Source organism: Prunus dulcis, chromosome 8, assembly GCF_902201215.1.
Source record: "Prunus dulcis chromosome 8, ALMONDv2, whole genome shotgun sequence".
NCBI classification, from domain to species: Eukaryota; Viridiplantae; Streptophyta; class Magnoliopsida; order Rosales; family Rosaceae; genus Prunus; species Prunus dulcis.
The window spans coordinates 13,453,167-13,467,414 of NC_047657.1; the positions used below are offsets into that span (position 1 = coordinate 13,453,167).

The 14,248-nt window shown below is 36.7% G+C and overlaps 4 protein-coding genes across 4 annotated transcripts; 3 read left to right on the top strand and 1 right to left on the bottom strand.

The window, feature by feature from the left end:
- Nucleotides 1-122: 122 nt before the first annotated feature.
- Nucleotides 123-3,987, top strand: LOC117636395. The gene is made up of 5 exons (XM_034370871.1): nt 123-440; nt 1,098-1,250; nt 1,352-1,524; nt 1,614-3,597; nt 3,714-3,987. Exons 1-5 carry the CDS (start codon nt 312-314, stop codon nt 3,771-3,773), a joined length of 2,499 nt encoding a protein of 832 aa, XP_034226762.1. The 5' UTR covers nt 123-311; the 3' UTR covers nt 3,774-3,987.
- A 231-nt stretch (nt 3,988-4,218) lies between these two features.
- On the bottom strand, nt 4,219-6,469 carry LOC117637394 (mediator of RNA polymerase II transcription subunit 28). Its single transcript, XM_034372272.1, has 4 exons — nt 6,296-6,469; nt 5,726-5,924; nt 4,600-4,712; nt 4,219-4,514 (listed from the first exon to the last, which is right to left on the bottom strand). The coding sequence occupies exons 2-4, from the start codon at nt 5,904-5,906 to the stop codon at nt 4,380-4,382; spliced, it is 429 nt and encodes a 142-aa protein (XP_034228163.1). The 5' UTR covers nt 5,907-5,924; nt 6,296-6,469; the 3' UTR covers nt 4,219-4,379.
- Nucleotides 6,470-7,311: 842 nt separating this feature from the next.
- LOC117612169 (uncharacterized protein At2g23090-like) lies at nt 7,312-9,342 on the top strand. Its single transcript, XM_034340925.1, has 3 exons — nt 7,312-7,580; nt 7,685-7,725; nt 8,924-9,342. The coding sequence occupies exons 1-3, from the start codon at nt 7,508-7,510 to the stop codon at nt 9,041-9,043; spliced, it is 234 nt and encodes a 77-aa protein (XP_034196816.1). The 5' UTR covers nt 7,312-7,507; the 3' UTR covers nt 9,044-9,342.
- A 1,285-nt stretch (nt 9,343-10,627) lies between these two features.
- LOC117637158 (leucine-rich repeat protein 2-like) lies at nt 10,628-13,558 on the top strand. Its single transcript, XM_034371979.1, has 7 exons — nt 10,628-11,013; nt 11,260-11,392; nt 11,553-11,624; nt 12,005-12,148; nt 12,249-12,320; nt 12,445-12,516; nt 13,182-13,558. Exons 1-7 carry the CDS (start codon nt 10,935-10,937, stop codon nt 13,246-13,248), a joined length of 639 nt encoding a protein of 212 aa, XP_034227870.1. The 5' UTR covers nt 10,628-10,934; the 3' UTR covers nt 13,249-13,558.
- Nucleotides 13,559-14,248: the final 690 nt, after the last annotated feature.

The following is a 14,248-nucleotide window of genomic DNA, read 5'->3' on the forward strand; positions in this document are numbered from 1 at the left end:
AGCAAAGGTGTGATTCTCTCGTATCCTCCACATCCAAACACACTCCAATGACAGAATAAGGTAACTTCATTTTAAAAGGACCGTTGGAGCCAAAAGACACGCCCTTTAGACTGTAACGGCTACTTACCATTTGAAAAAAAACAATAAACCCTCTTTGGAACCCAGCCAAAAATCTTCACATTCTTCTGATCACCAAATCCCCAAAGAACAAAAATCTTCGCATTCTTCCCTCAGATCTCACAATTCCTTTCGAACTCTTCATCATTCTCTTCTGCGATTCTTGATCCTCGTTTTCGTCTCAGAGATTAGCCATGGACCTCGGCTGCTTGGACTTTGGTTGCATCTCCGTGTCAGACAAGCAAGGCACTAACGACGCGGTTCTTGATTCCGACAACAAGGAAAACGACGCCACGACCACCGCGAGCCCCAAGATCGGAAAGGTAAGTATTTTGACCTTTCGTTTTTCAGATTCAATTCAAGACTGCTATTTTTCCATCAGTGCCTTAGATTTGTTCCGTTTTCTTGAATCGGATTCTCTGTTTGTGTTTGGATCCTGATTTGCTTAGGTTTTAGTGGAGTTGAAACCCTAGGACCTTGAATAGGTTTATTGATTGGCTTTGATTTGGTACTTAATTGATGGTTGTTACTCATTTAGAACTCTAAACCCTTTGTTATTTTTTCTCTACTGTTGGGATTTATGCCGATTGAAATTCCAATAGCCCCATAAACTAAATTGTCAGTTAAATTTTTCTTAATTCCTCTACTTGGTGTTCTGTTTTAGCTTCACTTTTGTGTTGATATTTTGATAGAAGCGGATTTGAAATGCCTTATTTCCACTGCTTAAATTCAGTTGGCTTTTGCTTGATAAGATATCTTTGTCATTACAAGAATACCATGGATGTTGGAAAGAAGGCAATTTTCTGTAAATATGAATTTATTTGTTTAATTTAACTTGACATTTCAATGTTGACCTTTCTGGTTGGTTTTTGTGTTCTATATTTGCATGAAATGCTGTGATATAGAACCAAATTAACAATTTCTGTCAAATCCTGTATTGTTTTGTTTGACATCCCCATTTTCCTTTCTGAATAGTGCAGAATAAAAATTTGAAAGAGACTAGCCTATCGACGTTGAATTCTCTTAACAAATCACAAATAAAGAAGCCTTCTCATCGTAGGACCTCTCCTCTGAACTGGTTCCCGCGAAAAAAAGGGGACTCCTATTTGAAGAGGAAGATCAAAATGCTGCAGGTTTTGCATCTTTCTCTAATAAACACATGTAATTTATGCTCTAATGTTTTTTTGATTAATTTCCATGTTAACCAAAATACTAATTTGTTGGTCTTTATCAGGAAGTAGATGGCATGAATTTAACTCTTGATGAGACTTTAGGGGATTCTAATCCGCATTACTCAAAAGTCCTAAGGGAAAAAATGGCAGCAAAAGAAGCTGCACAAAAGGCAATGGAGGCACGAAAAGCAGCACTGGTGGAAGCATCTTGGTGTCGCATTCTTAGGGCATCCAGGTAATAGTTTGAACTTGGATGCGTAATCATGATTAAGCAGTTTAAAGGCTAATTTCTTAGTTACAATGTTTTTTTAATCTTTATTTCAGGATTCAAAGCAAAGAAGCAGAAGCGCAGCTGTTGAAAGCAGACAAGGCTGCAGCCGAAGCTTTTGAAGAGGCAACAGCTGTGGGAGTTATCATGTTTGACAAACCAAATTGCCCTCGGAAGCCATGTAAAATAGAAACATCCACTGTTAATGGAGGAGAGTCTACTACTCACACAGTCACAGCATCTTTTGAGACTGCATTTGACGTTGATAAAGAAGTAGCTGCAGCTGTTAAAATTGCATTAGTAAGGCTTGGAAATTCTCCATCTTTTAGTAAAGATGAATTCAAAGATCTGCTCCGAAAAATTAGTGAGAATCCTGATACAAGTGAAAATAATCAGGAATCGTCTGAGTTTACTTCAGAATGTGAATCAGAATCTGGATCAGAACTTGAAGTAGTATCCCAGAAAGATACTATCATTTCCCAAGATTTGGATCATAAGATGCCAGGTTTTGAGGAAAGACAGAGTAAAAACAGAAGGCAGTCATTTGGTAAGCTTAATATGGCAAAGATAGCAGACATGATGCTTGAGAGGCTTCAATGTTTGCAAGAAGATGAACTCTCCTCTCTTGCCACTATAGTTGCTACTTGTGGTTTAAATGCTGCCTTAACGGAAGTTGAAAATAGCAAGCTTCATGATCAAGGCTCTGCTGCTGAGACCCTTCCACAAAGATTTGGAGCGGCGAAGCCTGAATACTTCAGAGATGGGCAGGTGAGAAGGAAGCAAACTACATCAGAACTCCCAAGTCTAGACAAGTTTTTAGTTAAGCACATGACCAAACTTGAGAAAGAAGTGCAAGAAGCCAAGAATAGAAGGAATAAGTTGACAGAAAAAACTGAAACTGTTGATGAGAAGGCCAATTTAGATAACATTGGAAATACCTCTGAAACCATTCCAGGCCTGGGAAGCATTTTTCTGAAGCATGGTTCAAAATTCGAAAAAGAGATTGAAGAGGCAAAGAAAAATTCAGGTGGACATTTTGAAATGCTTCAAAAGAGTTCACAGAGAAACAAAATATCTTCTGATGCCATTCCTGACTTGGAAAGTATGCTGATTAAACATTCTTCAAAACTTGAAAAGGAAGTTGAAGAGGCCAAGACGAAATTTGTGAAAACATCTGCTACGAGTGACCAAAAATCGGTAGTGGGCAGTCGTAAAAAAGAAAATGTCTCAGAACTCCCCAGCCTAGACAAGTTCTTAGTGAAACATGTCTCAAGACTTGAGAAGGAAGTCCAAGAAGCAAAGAACAGAAGGAGGACTGATGTACATGAAGGAGTTAGGTTTCCTTATCTGAGGAAGAAAATTGATTCATTTGTATCAGTTGCACAACAAAAGAAAATGGCTATTTCTTCTTCTGAGGAAGGATCAGAGGGGAAAGAAAATTTAGACTTAAACAAGGATGTTGAGGAGCATTCTAGGATGGAGCAAAATGAAGTTGGGTCTTCACTGCAGAATCCTAGTGCAGAGGAAATAAACTCACTTCAGAATACGATGGCTGAAACTAAAGAGACTGAAGATGGTTTAGACAAGATTATGGTCAAACCAGTCCACTGGTTGGAAATGGAGAAAATCCAAGCCTTGGCAATGGGAAACAATTACGAATATCATACGCTCAAAAAGAAAAAGGGAGAAAGCAGTGTTACTCAATGTGAGAGCTTGGACAAAGTTTTGGTAAAACATGTTTCCAGACTGGAGAAAGAGAAGATGAAGCAACAGTCAGAAGACGGAGCAACTGAAGTGAAAAGAAGTAATGCAAAACTGCCTTCACATATGGAAGAAGCATGCGGTTTGGACCAAATTCTGGTTAAACATAAATCAAGGCTTGAAAGAGAAAAGGTGGCTGCTGCTCAGCAACCAGAAGAACAAACCAGATTCTCTGTAACTCGTAAAGAAGCAAGGGAGAGAGAACTACAAGAACAATGGGGAGGTTTAAGCTTAGGAAACTCCATGAAGCCACATGTCTCGAAACTTCAACGAGATAAGGTAAATGCTCTTTTTCTTGTGCTTAATGTATTTTTTGCAATGCTTTGTTGAAATTCTGATTATTTGTTGGTTTCTCCTTTGCGTAATGGGTTTGTTGGTATTTCCATTTTGTGTAGGCCGCTTGGATTAAAGCTGAACAGGAGGAGAAGAGGCAAGGTACTGGTTTCTCAGATTGAAGCCGAATACTATAAAAGGAATGGAAGATATGGACAGACGGAAATATAGTTACATGTGAACTTTTGTGAAGAAATCGTTCTCTTCATTTTCTATTCAGTGATGAATGCGATCAATGCGATCAATGCTTTTTTCCCCCACTCTGTTTTTTACCATATTGCATTGTAACAGGAGATTGATAATTGTCTATAATTATAATCAATTCAATTTGGTTAATTCTTTGACTGGTAGATTGGAGTCGTTTTCCAATCCAAGTTTGGATTTTATTTTAAATTTTGCGTTGCCTCAAGCCAGTGGGAAATAGGAATGTAAGTTTCAAAAGGGTACATCAATAAGAACCCCATCGGACAACGAATTGACCATGATCAAGTTTTGACAGAAAAATTGATTACTGCCAAAGCAATCATAAAAGCCCTTTGATCTTTAAGAGAAGCAACGAAAAAGCACTGGAAACAAAACCAATTTTAGGTTCCACATTGTAAATTACCTAGCCGATTTGGATGTAACAGATCATAATTTTTACAAGAGACCGTTGAAGCAAAATTGTTATGGATGCTACCAAATGATCTACCAACAAATGGAATGATACAATTTCATGGCTCAAGTAACTACACCCTCTCAAGCTCAGTGTTGTGCTTGTCCAATTGGTCTTTCAGATCCTTTTTCCACCCTTGGATCAGCCTTTCATGCTTCTTGATAAGCTCAGTCTTTATCCCCAACTCCTCTTCCATCGCATCAATCTCCTGGAAAAATGAAAACGCGCAACCATTAAGAAAACAAAGACTTAATAAGCTAAGGACAAGCTGAACAACATGGTCTTCAGATAACCTTGCTAAGTTGTTGAGCCTTGGTTGGCTGATCCTCACGTTGTAGACCAATAAAATATAGTTGAAGCTTTTTGGCAGCTTCCATAAAATCTCTGGCATGCCTCTCTACATCAACTGAAGCAATGACAGAATAAACACCATCAGAGGAAGTAAAGATAAATGCATCCTTGGTGCACTGTTGTTCATTGTGCACTTCACGATCAAAGAAGACTCTGCAACTTCATTTACTACTTTACAAAGACTGACAGTAATAAGGTTCGATGTTACGATTGATAAACAAACTCTCCTTATGCAACCTCAACCTCAAAGGCCAAGTCAACCCTGATTGCAAAGGTACAATAAAAGATCCATGGATCTTTTGTGGCCACTACAAGAATGATATTTTTCAGGTGGGTACACAAGATTTACCCAAAAACATAACCAAGAGTTCCTACCAAGAGTTCCAAAACAATCCTAACACTTGTAAGTAAAACCTTCATATGAAATGGAAAAATTCATAGAGGGCAAGACTTTATGTCCCCATTATACATCCAGAATCCAAACTTTTGGTCAAAATGGATTTTCTTACCCCCTCATGAATATGTTATGTAATCTACAATTTCTTTCTTCTCCAGCCACTATTTAGAATTAAAGGCTAACACTTGGTTATTTGAGATTTGATTTGAAACAAACAACAACTCTCTTGCTGTTCAAATCTCCCAACTCTCTGTTGAAATATAACTCCTTTGCCAAAGCTGAAGCAAGAACTCCCAAACTGAGTGTGTTTAACCAATTTAATATATTCCTTACTCTTTCGTTTAGGCTTTGGCCAGAAACAGGTACGTAGAATGTTTTCTATTGTGGACCCAAGAAACCCCTATTGCAGTCTTTTTTATGGGTAACATAGCTCTGTCACGAGGTTCACCCTCTCAAAGTTTATCAACAAAAAAGTGAACTACAAATTTTCAGTTAAAACGAATGCGTACACATCCAAAAAGTTGTAGTTTAATCATCAAAACTTAGAAACCCTAGCCTCAGTATCAGGATAAGTGGTTAATCTGTGGGTGACCAAGCATCTGTATCAAAGAGGATTCACATACATACAAGCAAGCATACACTGAATGGCATGTAAAGCTATTGGTACTAACTCTGATGAGAAGGGTGGGGAGACCGGTCAATTGCTTGAAGCTCTCTGGCAGGCAAGCATGGAAGCAAAGCAGCCTCCAGTGCTATCACACAGGCAACCATGTCTTCCCTTTGAGGTTGTGGGGATTGCATCTGGGCATCAATTTGATGCTGCTGCTGATCTGCCGCTTGTCTCTCAGCCATGTGAAAGATAACCAACACCTGCAAAATACCCATAAACCAAAATAGATAGGAAATGAAATTGAAGTATGAATTCGATTATCCAAATGGGCAGATAAGAAACCCAGAAGAATAAGAGGAAAAAAATGTAAAATTTACAGATGATTTGGTGGAAAACTAAGTATTTAAGTATCTGGGTATAACCAAACCAGCATGAAATTTTCAATCTAAGATTCAACAGCTCTTAGTATCTAAATAATATCTAAAAGTGCGAGGCTTTTGCTAATCTATTAATCATACAACTAAGGAAGAGTGAATTGAATCCATAAAAATTAACTAAAAAAAGCTTAGGAAATATCCAAATGCGTATTCTCTCTTTCAATTTCAGACAAATTATACAAATCTCGTGTTACCTTAGCCTTGGGTGAGACTGAAATCAAAGCTTGATATGACGAAACAATCTCATTCAGTGTAGAAAGTTCAACCTTCCTTGTTCTCGCGCGTTCTCTCTCATTCAATGTTGAGTATTCTTTCTTTCCCTCTTCTCCGTTTTTCTCTTTAGCTGAGAATTTCCCTCTTCCACTTAAACCTCCCTTTAAACATTAAAAAAATACAAAATACAAAACATATATTGGTTATTAAATTGATATTTTTATAACCAGTTTAGTTTTTTATTAACCTTTAAAAAAAATTAATTAATTAATTAACTAAACTGAAAATAAAGTGACTAAATTGGAGAGTCCCAATAAAGTTAGGAAGATCAATGTTAATATTACTTGATATGAAATGATCAAAGTTGTTAAATTTATTGGATTATGTTAATGAGCCTCCACTCACACACACATTCAACTCAATCTTTGCTATATCAGAGGTTGTCTTGATAATTTTTTTTATAAGGATGATATTATAAATTAATAAGAAATACTCACATATATGATAGAGGGTATTTTTGTTCATCACTTTGACCCAAGTGTATTATTATCATCATCTTTCTCAATATTTGACACATGTCCATATATATAACTATGGTTCAATAAATACAAAGTAAAAAGTTGATCATTGCTATGCGTATGGATATGTATCAAATATTAAGAAGGATAGTGAGAATACATCTTAGGTTAAAGTGGTGAGTAAAAATATTTCCTATATAATCTGACATGGTATTGCAGGCACATCAAAAAATGCATCATCTCTTATTTGAGAAAAATTTAATTGCAACAGAAATAAAAACTATTTTACTATTTTTGATTAATAATTATATACCACGTGAAAGTATCATCACATATATGTCATAACATTATTGACGAAAAATTACTATCCTGTTTTATAGAAGTGTTTCTCCTCTTATGTGGCACTTGCCTAGTTGACCGACTGACATAAATCCTCCTACTCTCCCAACCTCCAACTAAGTCCAATTTATTTCCAGCGAACCAAAAACAAAACTGAAGTCCAATTTTTTGTCTCTATTGCCTTCTTGCCACCCTTTAAAGCCAACCCTCCTCCTCCTTCCTCCTCTCACCCTCTTCTTTCTCTTCCACATTCCCAAATAAAAAGAGCACCCTACCCAAAACTCAAAGCAACATTTTTGGTGCTTTTTCTGCAGTCTGGTTTTCCATATCAGAGCCATGGGAGGAGGCAACGGGCAGAAGGCCAAGACGGCACGCGAAAGGAACATGGAGAAGCAAAAAGCCGCCAAGGGTAATTCTTTCTCTTACTTTCATTGCATAAGCCTCAGATTTTCTTAGACCCGTGTGTGATGAAACTGATACATCTGGGTTTTGTTCATTTATTTATTTATTTAGGAAGCCAGCTTGAGGCCAACAAGAAGGCCATGAACATCCAGGTATGTAGTCCCTTTGCAAGCCTTGGCTTTAATTTGTTTCAAAGTATTATGCTTTATGATGGGTCTTGCTGTTTGATTTATTATTAAGCTATATATCATTTGTTGGTGCTTAATTTTCATTCACCAAAAAATTTATGGTGCCACTCAAATTTTGTTTATTTTTTGTTATCCATTTGGTCGATGAAGAATTTCATGGTCTGATTAGATTTAAGAGCCAGTGACTTATCTAATGTTTGTACAGAAACTTTACTTAATCAATTTTACTTTGCTGGGGTTTGGAGATTTTGGCTTTTGTGATTTGGTATTGTAACTTGATTGATTGGCAATGAGGAAATATATGTTACATATGTATGTGTGTTATTTGTACGCTTCTTGTAGTGATATGAAGATGGTTGATGTGGAATTTTCCAGCTTGAGTTCCGGCACCTGAGTTTTTCACTCTGTACATCTCTGTTCTAATTGGTTTTTTCTTTTCTATTTAATCCAATGACTCCACTTTGATTTCAGCTCCTCCTACGCCTTAGCTGATCAACAATTGCTGTTATACATATCCATCCCTACTGAATCATGTCCACTTGATCATGGGCAGATACTAAGCTGCAGTAAAAAAATCTACAAATGGAATTTATTCAGATAGAATTTAATCACTTGACATCCCTTATGCATAATTTTATGCTTTAAAACACTTTTAGAATGATATTGTTTTAATCAATTTCCTATAGATATTCATACTTGTGTTTTCCATTTGTATCGGTTTCATGCGTTGTTATAATTTTCAATCTTAGGAGATGCTTTGTTAATTTGCTTATTTGTTGTTGATTATAAGTTGCCTCAAGTTCATGTACATGTGAGATGTCTAATTCTGCTTTTGGACTAGTGATCTCTATGGGTTTTATAAGTCTTTTTTCTCTATAAGCATGACTTGTACAAAGATATTCTTGTGAGTTTATTATTCCTACAATGTAGCTTGGTGGAATTCCATACCTTGATAATGATGAGGTTGTGAGAAGCTATGACTGACATATTGTGCTTGATTCACTTATTTTTACCTGCTCGATGTCATTGCATTAGAAATAGTTTTTAAACTCATTGACAAAGTTTGTGACTCGGTTTGTTCTTGTTATAATTGTCACTGGTGTTGTCACTCGTTTCGTTCCCTCAATGATGCATTTTGGCGGGTAATGGTTACCGAATGCAGTGCAAGGTGTGCATGCAGACATTTATATGTACCACATCAGAGGTGAAGTGCCGGGAACATGCTGAAGCAAAGCACCCTAAGGCTGATGTTTACTCTTGTTTCCCACATCTTAAAAAATGATCCTTAAAACTGCAAAACTTGCAGACTGGGACTGGCTTTAGAATGTATATGTATCTTGCTACACTGGCTTTAGAATGGCTTTAGTTAATGAAGTTGTGTTGTCTATTCAACCATCCAATATGCCCAAAAGAAAAAGGTCTGTTAAAGAATAAAGAAAATGGTGTTGAGTTGGATTTTGAATGTTAAATTACTAGGCACAGATCAATTTAGATATCTGGATGGGAGCATGCGTGTCATAAATCTACTGTATTTTCATTAAAAATATATGATTTGGCTAAAGCTTATTTGTCTTGCACAAAGTTGCCCTGATCTATGAGTAATCTTTTGTTTGACAATCAGTGTCCCATGGTTTTTTTTTTTTCCAATCCATGTTATAATTGTGTATTATTATATCATAGTATATAAATTATGTCGTTCATTCATATTACAATGTTTGGATTGATAACATCACGTGACGGTGATATAGTCTCGCTTTAAAATTTTGAATGTTTGGATTGATAACATCACATGAAGGTCTTATAGTCTCGCTTTAAAATTTCTTTTCTTTTTTGGTCAGATCTACCATAGTTAGACAACCTCGTTTTCCAATTGGTAAAAAAGAATCCTAGTAACCCACTCCCCCATATGGTCCGGCAAAATTGTTGCTAATGAACTGATTGCCCACCATGAATGTCTTCGGTCAAAGAAGCTTCACAGGGCAGGTTCCGAATCACTCATTAAGCATCAGCTCAGAACTTACTCAAGCATATTGGCCCATTGGCTTTTTACCAACCAGCAAATAAAGAAGGAAATTTCCACTCCACTCAATTCTTTCTTTGTGTGGAAAGTCGTTTCTGTGAGGACACTAATAATTAAAAACCACATGCTCTCGAAAAAGACATATTTTACATACAAGTTGCTAAGTTCGTGATTCTTCCATTCAAAAGGGGAAATGCTTTATAATTCATTTATTTTTTCAACTTTTATCCAAATTCTCACACATGAAGTGGAATCCATGAAATTGTATTCGAGCAAGACCTATGTAAGTAATTAAACTTTTGTTACAAAGGGTTTGTATTAGGTCACATAATGAGAAATAAATAAAGTGTATAATCTCGTGACAGAAAAGTTAAAGTAGTTGTGATAAGTCACGTGATGAAAGATCAATACAGGAAGTATAAACTCATGACATACACTACTTTTTATAATAAAGTTTGTTGTAAGCAAGAGAGTTAGGAAAATAGCAGAACAATAGTTCGATTATATAGCATCTCCCCTATAAAAGAAAAAAAGAAAAAAAGAAAAAAAGAGGAATAAAAAACAGCACCTTCAACCTTTTGATCCCTTGAACATGAACATGGTACAAGAGGGCCCAGCATATATAATGGGTTGAATTCAGGCATGCCTGCCTAACATGGCAGGACATAATTGGCAAAAGCCAAAACTAGTTCAAAAAACAAACTCACCACCCTCACCCACGAGGTCAGCAGCTAAGACTGGGTCTTCTCCAATTTCCCAGATCACCCCTCAAGTGGCCCCCACTCAACGCGGCAAGGCAAGACTTTCTTTTAGCTCCCTTTCACAAGTCCACAGACAAACTCACAGGTCAGTCATGACCCCTGCATGAATTTCCCACTTGTTTCCAATCCAATTGGCCTTGAGAAGTCTGAGAAGACCCTCTCTCTGCATCAGCACAAGAGAGAGAGGAGGATGAGAGAGAGAGGAGCTCTAAAGTCTAAAGGACTGTAAACAGTAGTATTTGAATATTACTATCCATTGAGCACACCACACAAATCGTATTTGACTAGACCAACTTTGCAAAACAACACTTTCGAAACTTAAACCACCACTCCCTTCTTTTTCTTTGTTCATTGTTTTGCCTACTTCTCAAAGTTCTTCCATTTTCTCTCCAATGGCTCCTCTCTCCATAGTATCTTCCTTTCTCACCTTCCTGTTATGTATTTCTCCTGCCTTCTCCACAAACTCTGAAGGTACTTCCTTCCTGCCCATCTTGCAAGATCCTTTCTGGGTTTCAAATTTTCCCTCTTTTCCTCAACTGGGTTAGTTTCCTTTTGGTTGCTGAGAAACCAGAGAGGAAAAAATCAGGGAAAATTTCCTCAAAACCCACATCAATTTCAGCTTCCAGTTTCTTTTCCATGTCCTCTTTGTTGGGTAGCTTTGAGATTCTGTCATTCTGTCGTTCTGTCATTTTGACTTGTGATTTAATTTGATTTCAGGAAATGCTTTGCATGCTTTGAGAAGCAGACTCAATGATGCCACCAATGTCCTGCAGAGCTGGGACCCAACTCTGGTCAATCCCTGCACTTGGTTCCACGTTACCTGTGATTCTAATAACCATGTGATCCGTTTGTAAGATTCTCTAATTTCTTTGTTCTTACCATGTTTAAATTTAATCTAAAATTTTATTGGGTTTATGTGCTTGTTGGATTTCTTGTTTGAGTGATGGAAGCGCTTTTGGAATTGTTGTCTATTTATGTGTCCTGATTAACTTCCTTGTCTTCAATTTCAGGGATTTGGGCAACTCTAACATTTCTGGGAGTTTGGGGCCTGAGCTTGGGGAGCTGAAGCACCTACAGTACTTGTATGTTTCCTTTTCTCATACCACCCTTTTCTCTTATGCTGTATTTGATTCAGACCCCAAAAAAGAAAGGGGCTGTATTTTTTTGGCTGCTTAGAAAAGCAAGGAAGCAAAAGATTCCATGTTTATACTGTTTCCAACTTCAGAAATGAAAAAGCTCACTCAAGTAACAGATTGTGGATTTAGAGACCCACATGACTGAAGAAATTTTTTTTTCTTTCTCCTAGTTCCTTTATCAAGTGGAAAAAAGAAAATTTGATCAAATCTTGATTTCAATTTACTTATACATGTTCTGACTTTGATAACAATGTACTTATACAATTTGTTAATGAAAATAATTCTCTGAAGAAGTGATTAAATGAAAATCTTTGAATGTGTTTCAGGGAGCTTTATAGAAATGACATAAGTGGTAAAATCCCAAAGGAGTTGGGGAAATTGAAAAGCCTTGTTAGCATGGATTTGTATGACAACAGATTTGAAGGAAAAATCCCCAAATCCTTCTCCAAATTGAAGTCACTCAGATTTCTGTAAGTACTTTCAGAGACTGATTAGCCAGAATATTTCAACATTTACAATTCACAAAATTGCAGCTAATTTGCAATTGACATGGTTAAATTGATGATGCAGGCGACTAAACAACAACAAACTAACAGGATCTATTCCAAGGGAGCTCGTCAGCCTTTCTAGCCTGAAAGTTTTGTAAGTTATAATCTTGAGATAACTGGAAACTAAAATTTAAACCTGAGTTTAGTTCTCATTCTGAAATTATTTGGCTAGTATATTACTGTATTAGTAGCAGTCTTATGAGATTTTAACGTGACAGTGATGTTTCCAACAATGATCTATGCGGAACAATTCCAGTTGATGGCCCATTCGGGACTTTCTCAATGGAAAGGTACCATTTCTGTCACACCCCTTTTTTTCATCCTCTCAATCATATGCAGTATGTGCCATGGCACTAAAACCAATCATAGCCTAAAGAGAAACAAAAAGTTTATAAATGAGTTTTGAGTTTCCTATTAGGTTAATAGGATAGGTTATGGGGACCCAATTGTTTCAGCGTTCCAACATAACATGGCCATTGAAATATGTGGTGTGTTCATCATACATTTCAAATGTTAACCAAGATACAGGCCCAATATGAGACCAGATGGTGGTTTGGATAAGTTCCGGTTAATTGTTACGGCACACAAAAAATTTCATCATTATATATCTGATGGATAGTTTTAACTCTCAGAGAGTGAAGTCACTCTGGAGCCTGGAGTATTGGAGGGCATGATGATTTGAATGAATACTCATGAACTGAATCTCAAACTTTATTCTGGATGCTGTTTCAAAAGTTAAACCAGTTCTTTTCATAAAATATGTTCCTTAATTACAAATCATAGTATGCATATGATGGTCATTTTCCATAGTCTAGAGACCTTGAACAGGTCTCCAAGTCTCATGCCCTATAATCATTATTTACCCCATTGCAGTTTTACTGAATTTGCCCACCTGGTTCTGTTTCATTATTTACCTCATTGTAGATTTACTGATTTTGTCCTGGTTCTGTTTCAGTTTTGAAAACAACAGACTTAATGGCCCAGAGCTGAAAGGACTGGTACCCTACGACTTCGGTTGCTGAAGAAGAAGGCTGGAATTCGTCGATCATCGTTTTAAAGATAGTAACCTTGTATTATAAAGGAGCAGGATTGCAATCACTAATTATATTATGCATCTGGCAATGGCACACTGTTAATGTATGGATATGAAAGTAAGCACTATTATAGCAAAAATAAAATTATTCTGAGATCGGAACCTTAAATATGATCAGGGCAATTGTTGTATTAAGCCACAGTATTGTGTACTGTGGACAGCTTATTTAGAGGACGGGACATCGGTTGTAAGGATAAATGTTCTCTACCACTTCACCATTCCACCACTTGAGCTTCAAACCCCTTGTTAACGAGTACTTGCGTTAAGAAATCATAATGTCTAGATTAATTCATAAGCTCAAACCCAAAACTAGCAATAGTTTATCGTATCAAAGGATAATCCTTGGGTCCTCCTGGACCTTCTCATTATTTGTCATTGTTTTAAATGGATGTTTGGTTGCATACAACAAATTTTGTCAAAATGATGTTACAAAAATGAGCTTTGCAAACCCTAATTTCCAAACAAACACAAAAAGGTGCTCAATCCCAACCAAAAATCATAAGAAGAGGCGGCTTTACGAAAACTTTGAAAATTTATGCATTATGAATTACACATGCATCCGTTGTAAGAAATCAAACGTGCATCATGGACACTCAGAAATCACACATGATCTATTGTTCGTAGAACACCTCAAAACTCAATGTTGTTCTTGGACATTTTTTCTGTTTGGTCAGATGTCCATGGACACATCAAGAGTTATGAAAATGAGAAAACATAGCATACCTCAAAACTCAATTTCAAATGTTCGTGGACTAGACATCAAATGATGACACGAAATGCATCATAAACAAAACAAAACATACAGGCTACAGCTGTAGTAACTCAAATGAAAATAGGCAGATGTTCGAGGGCATTACTGCAAATGCAAAGGCAACGTGTAAAATTTCTAGACACGTGGCATAATAAAATTGGTACACCTAATTTTCTGG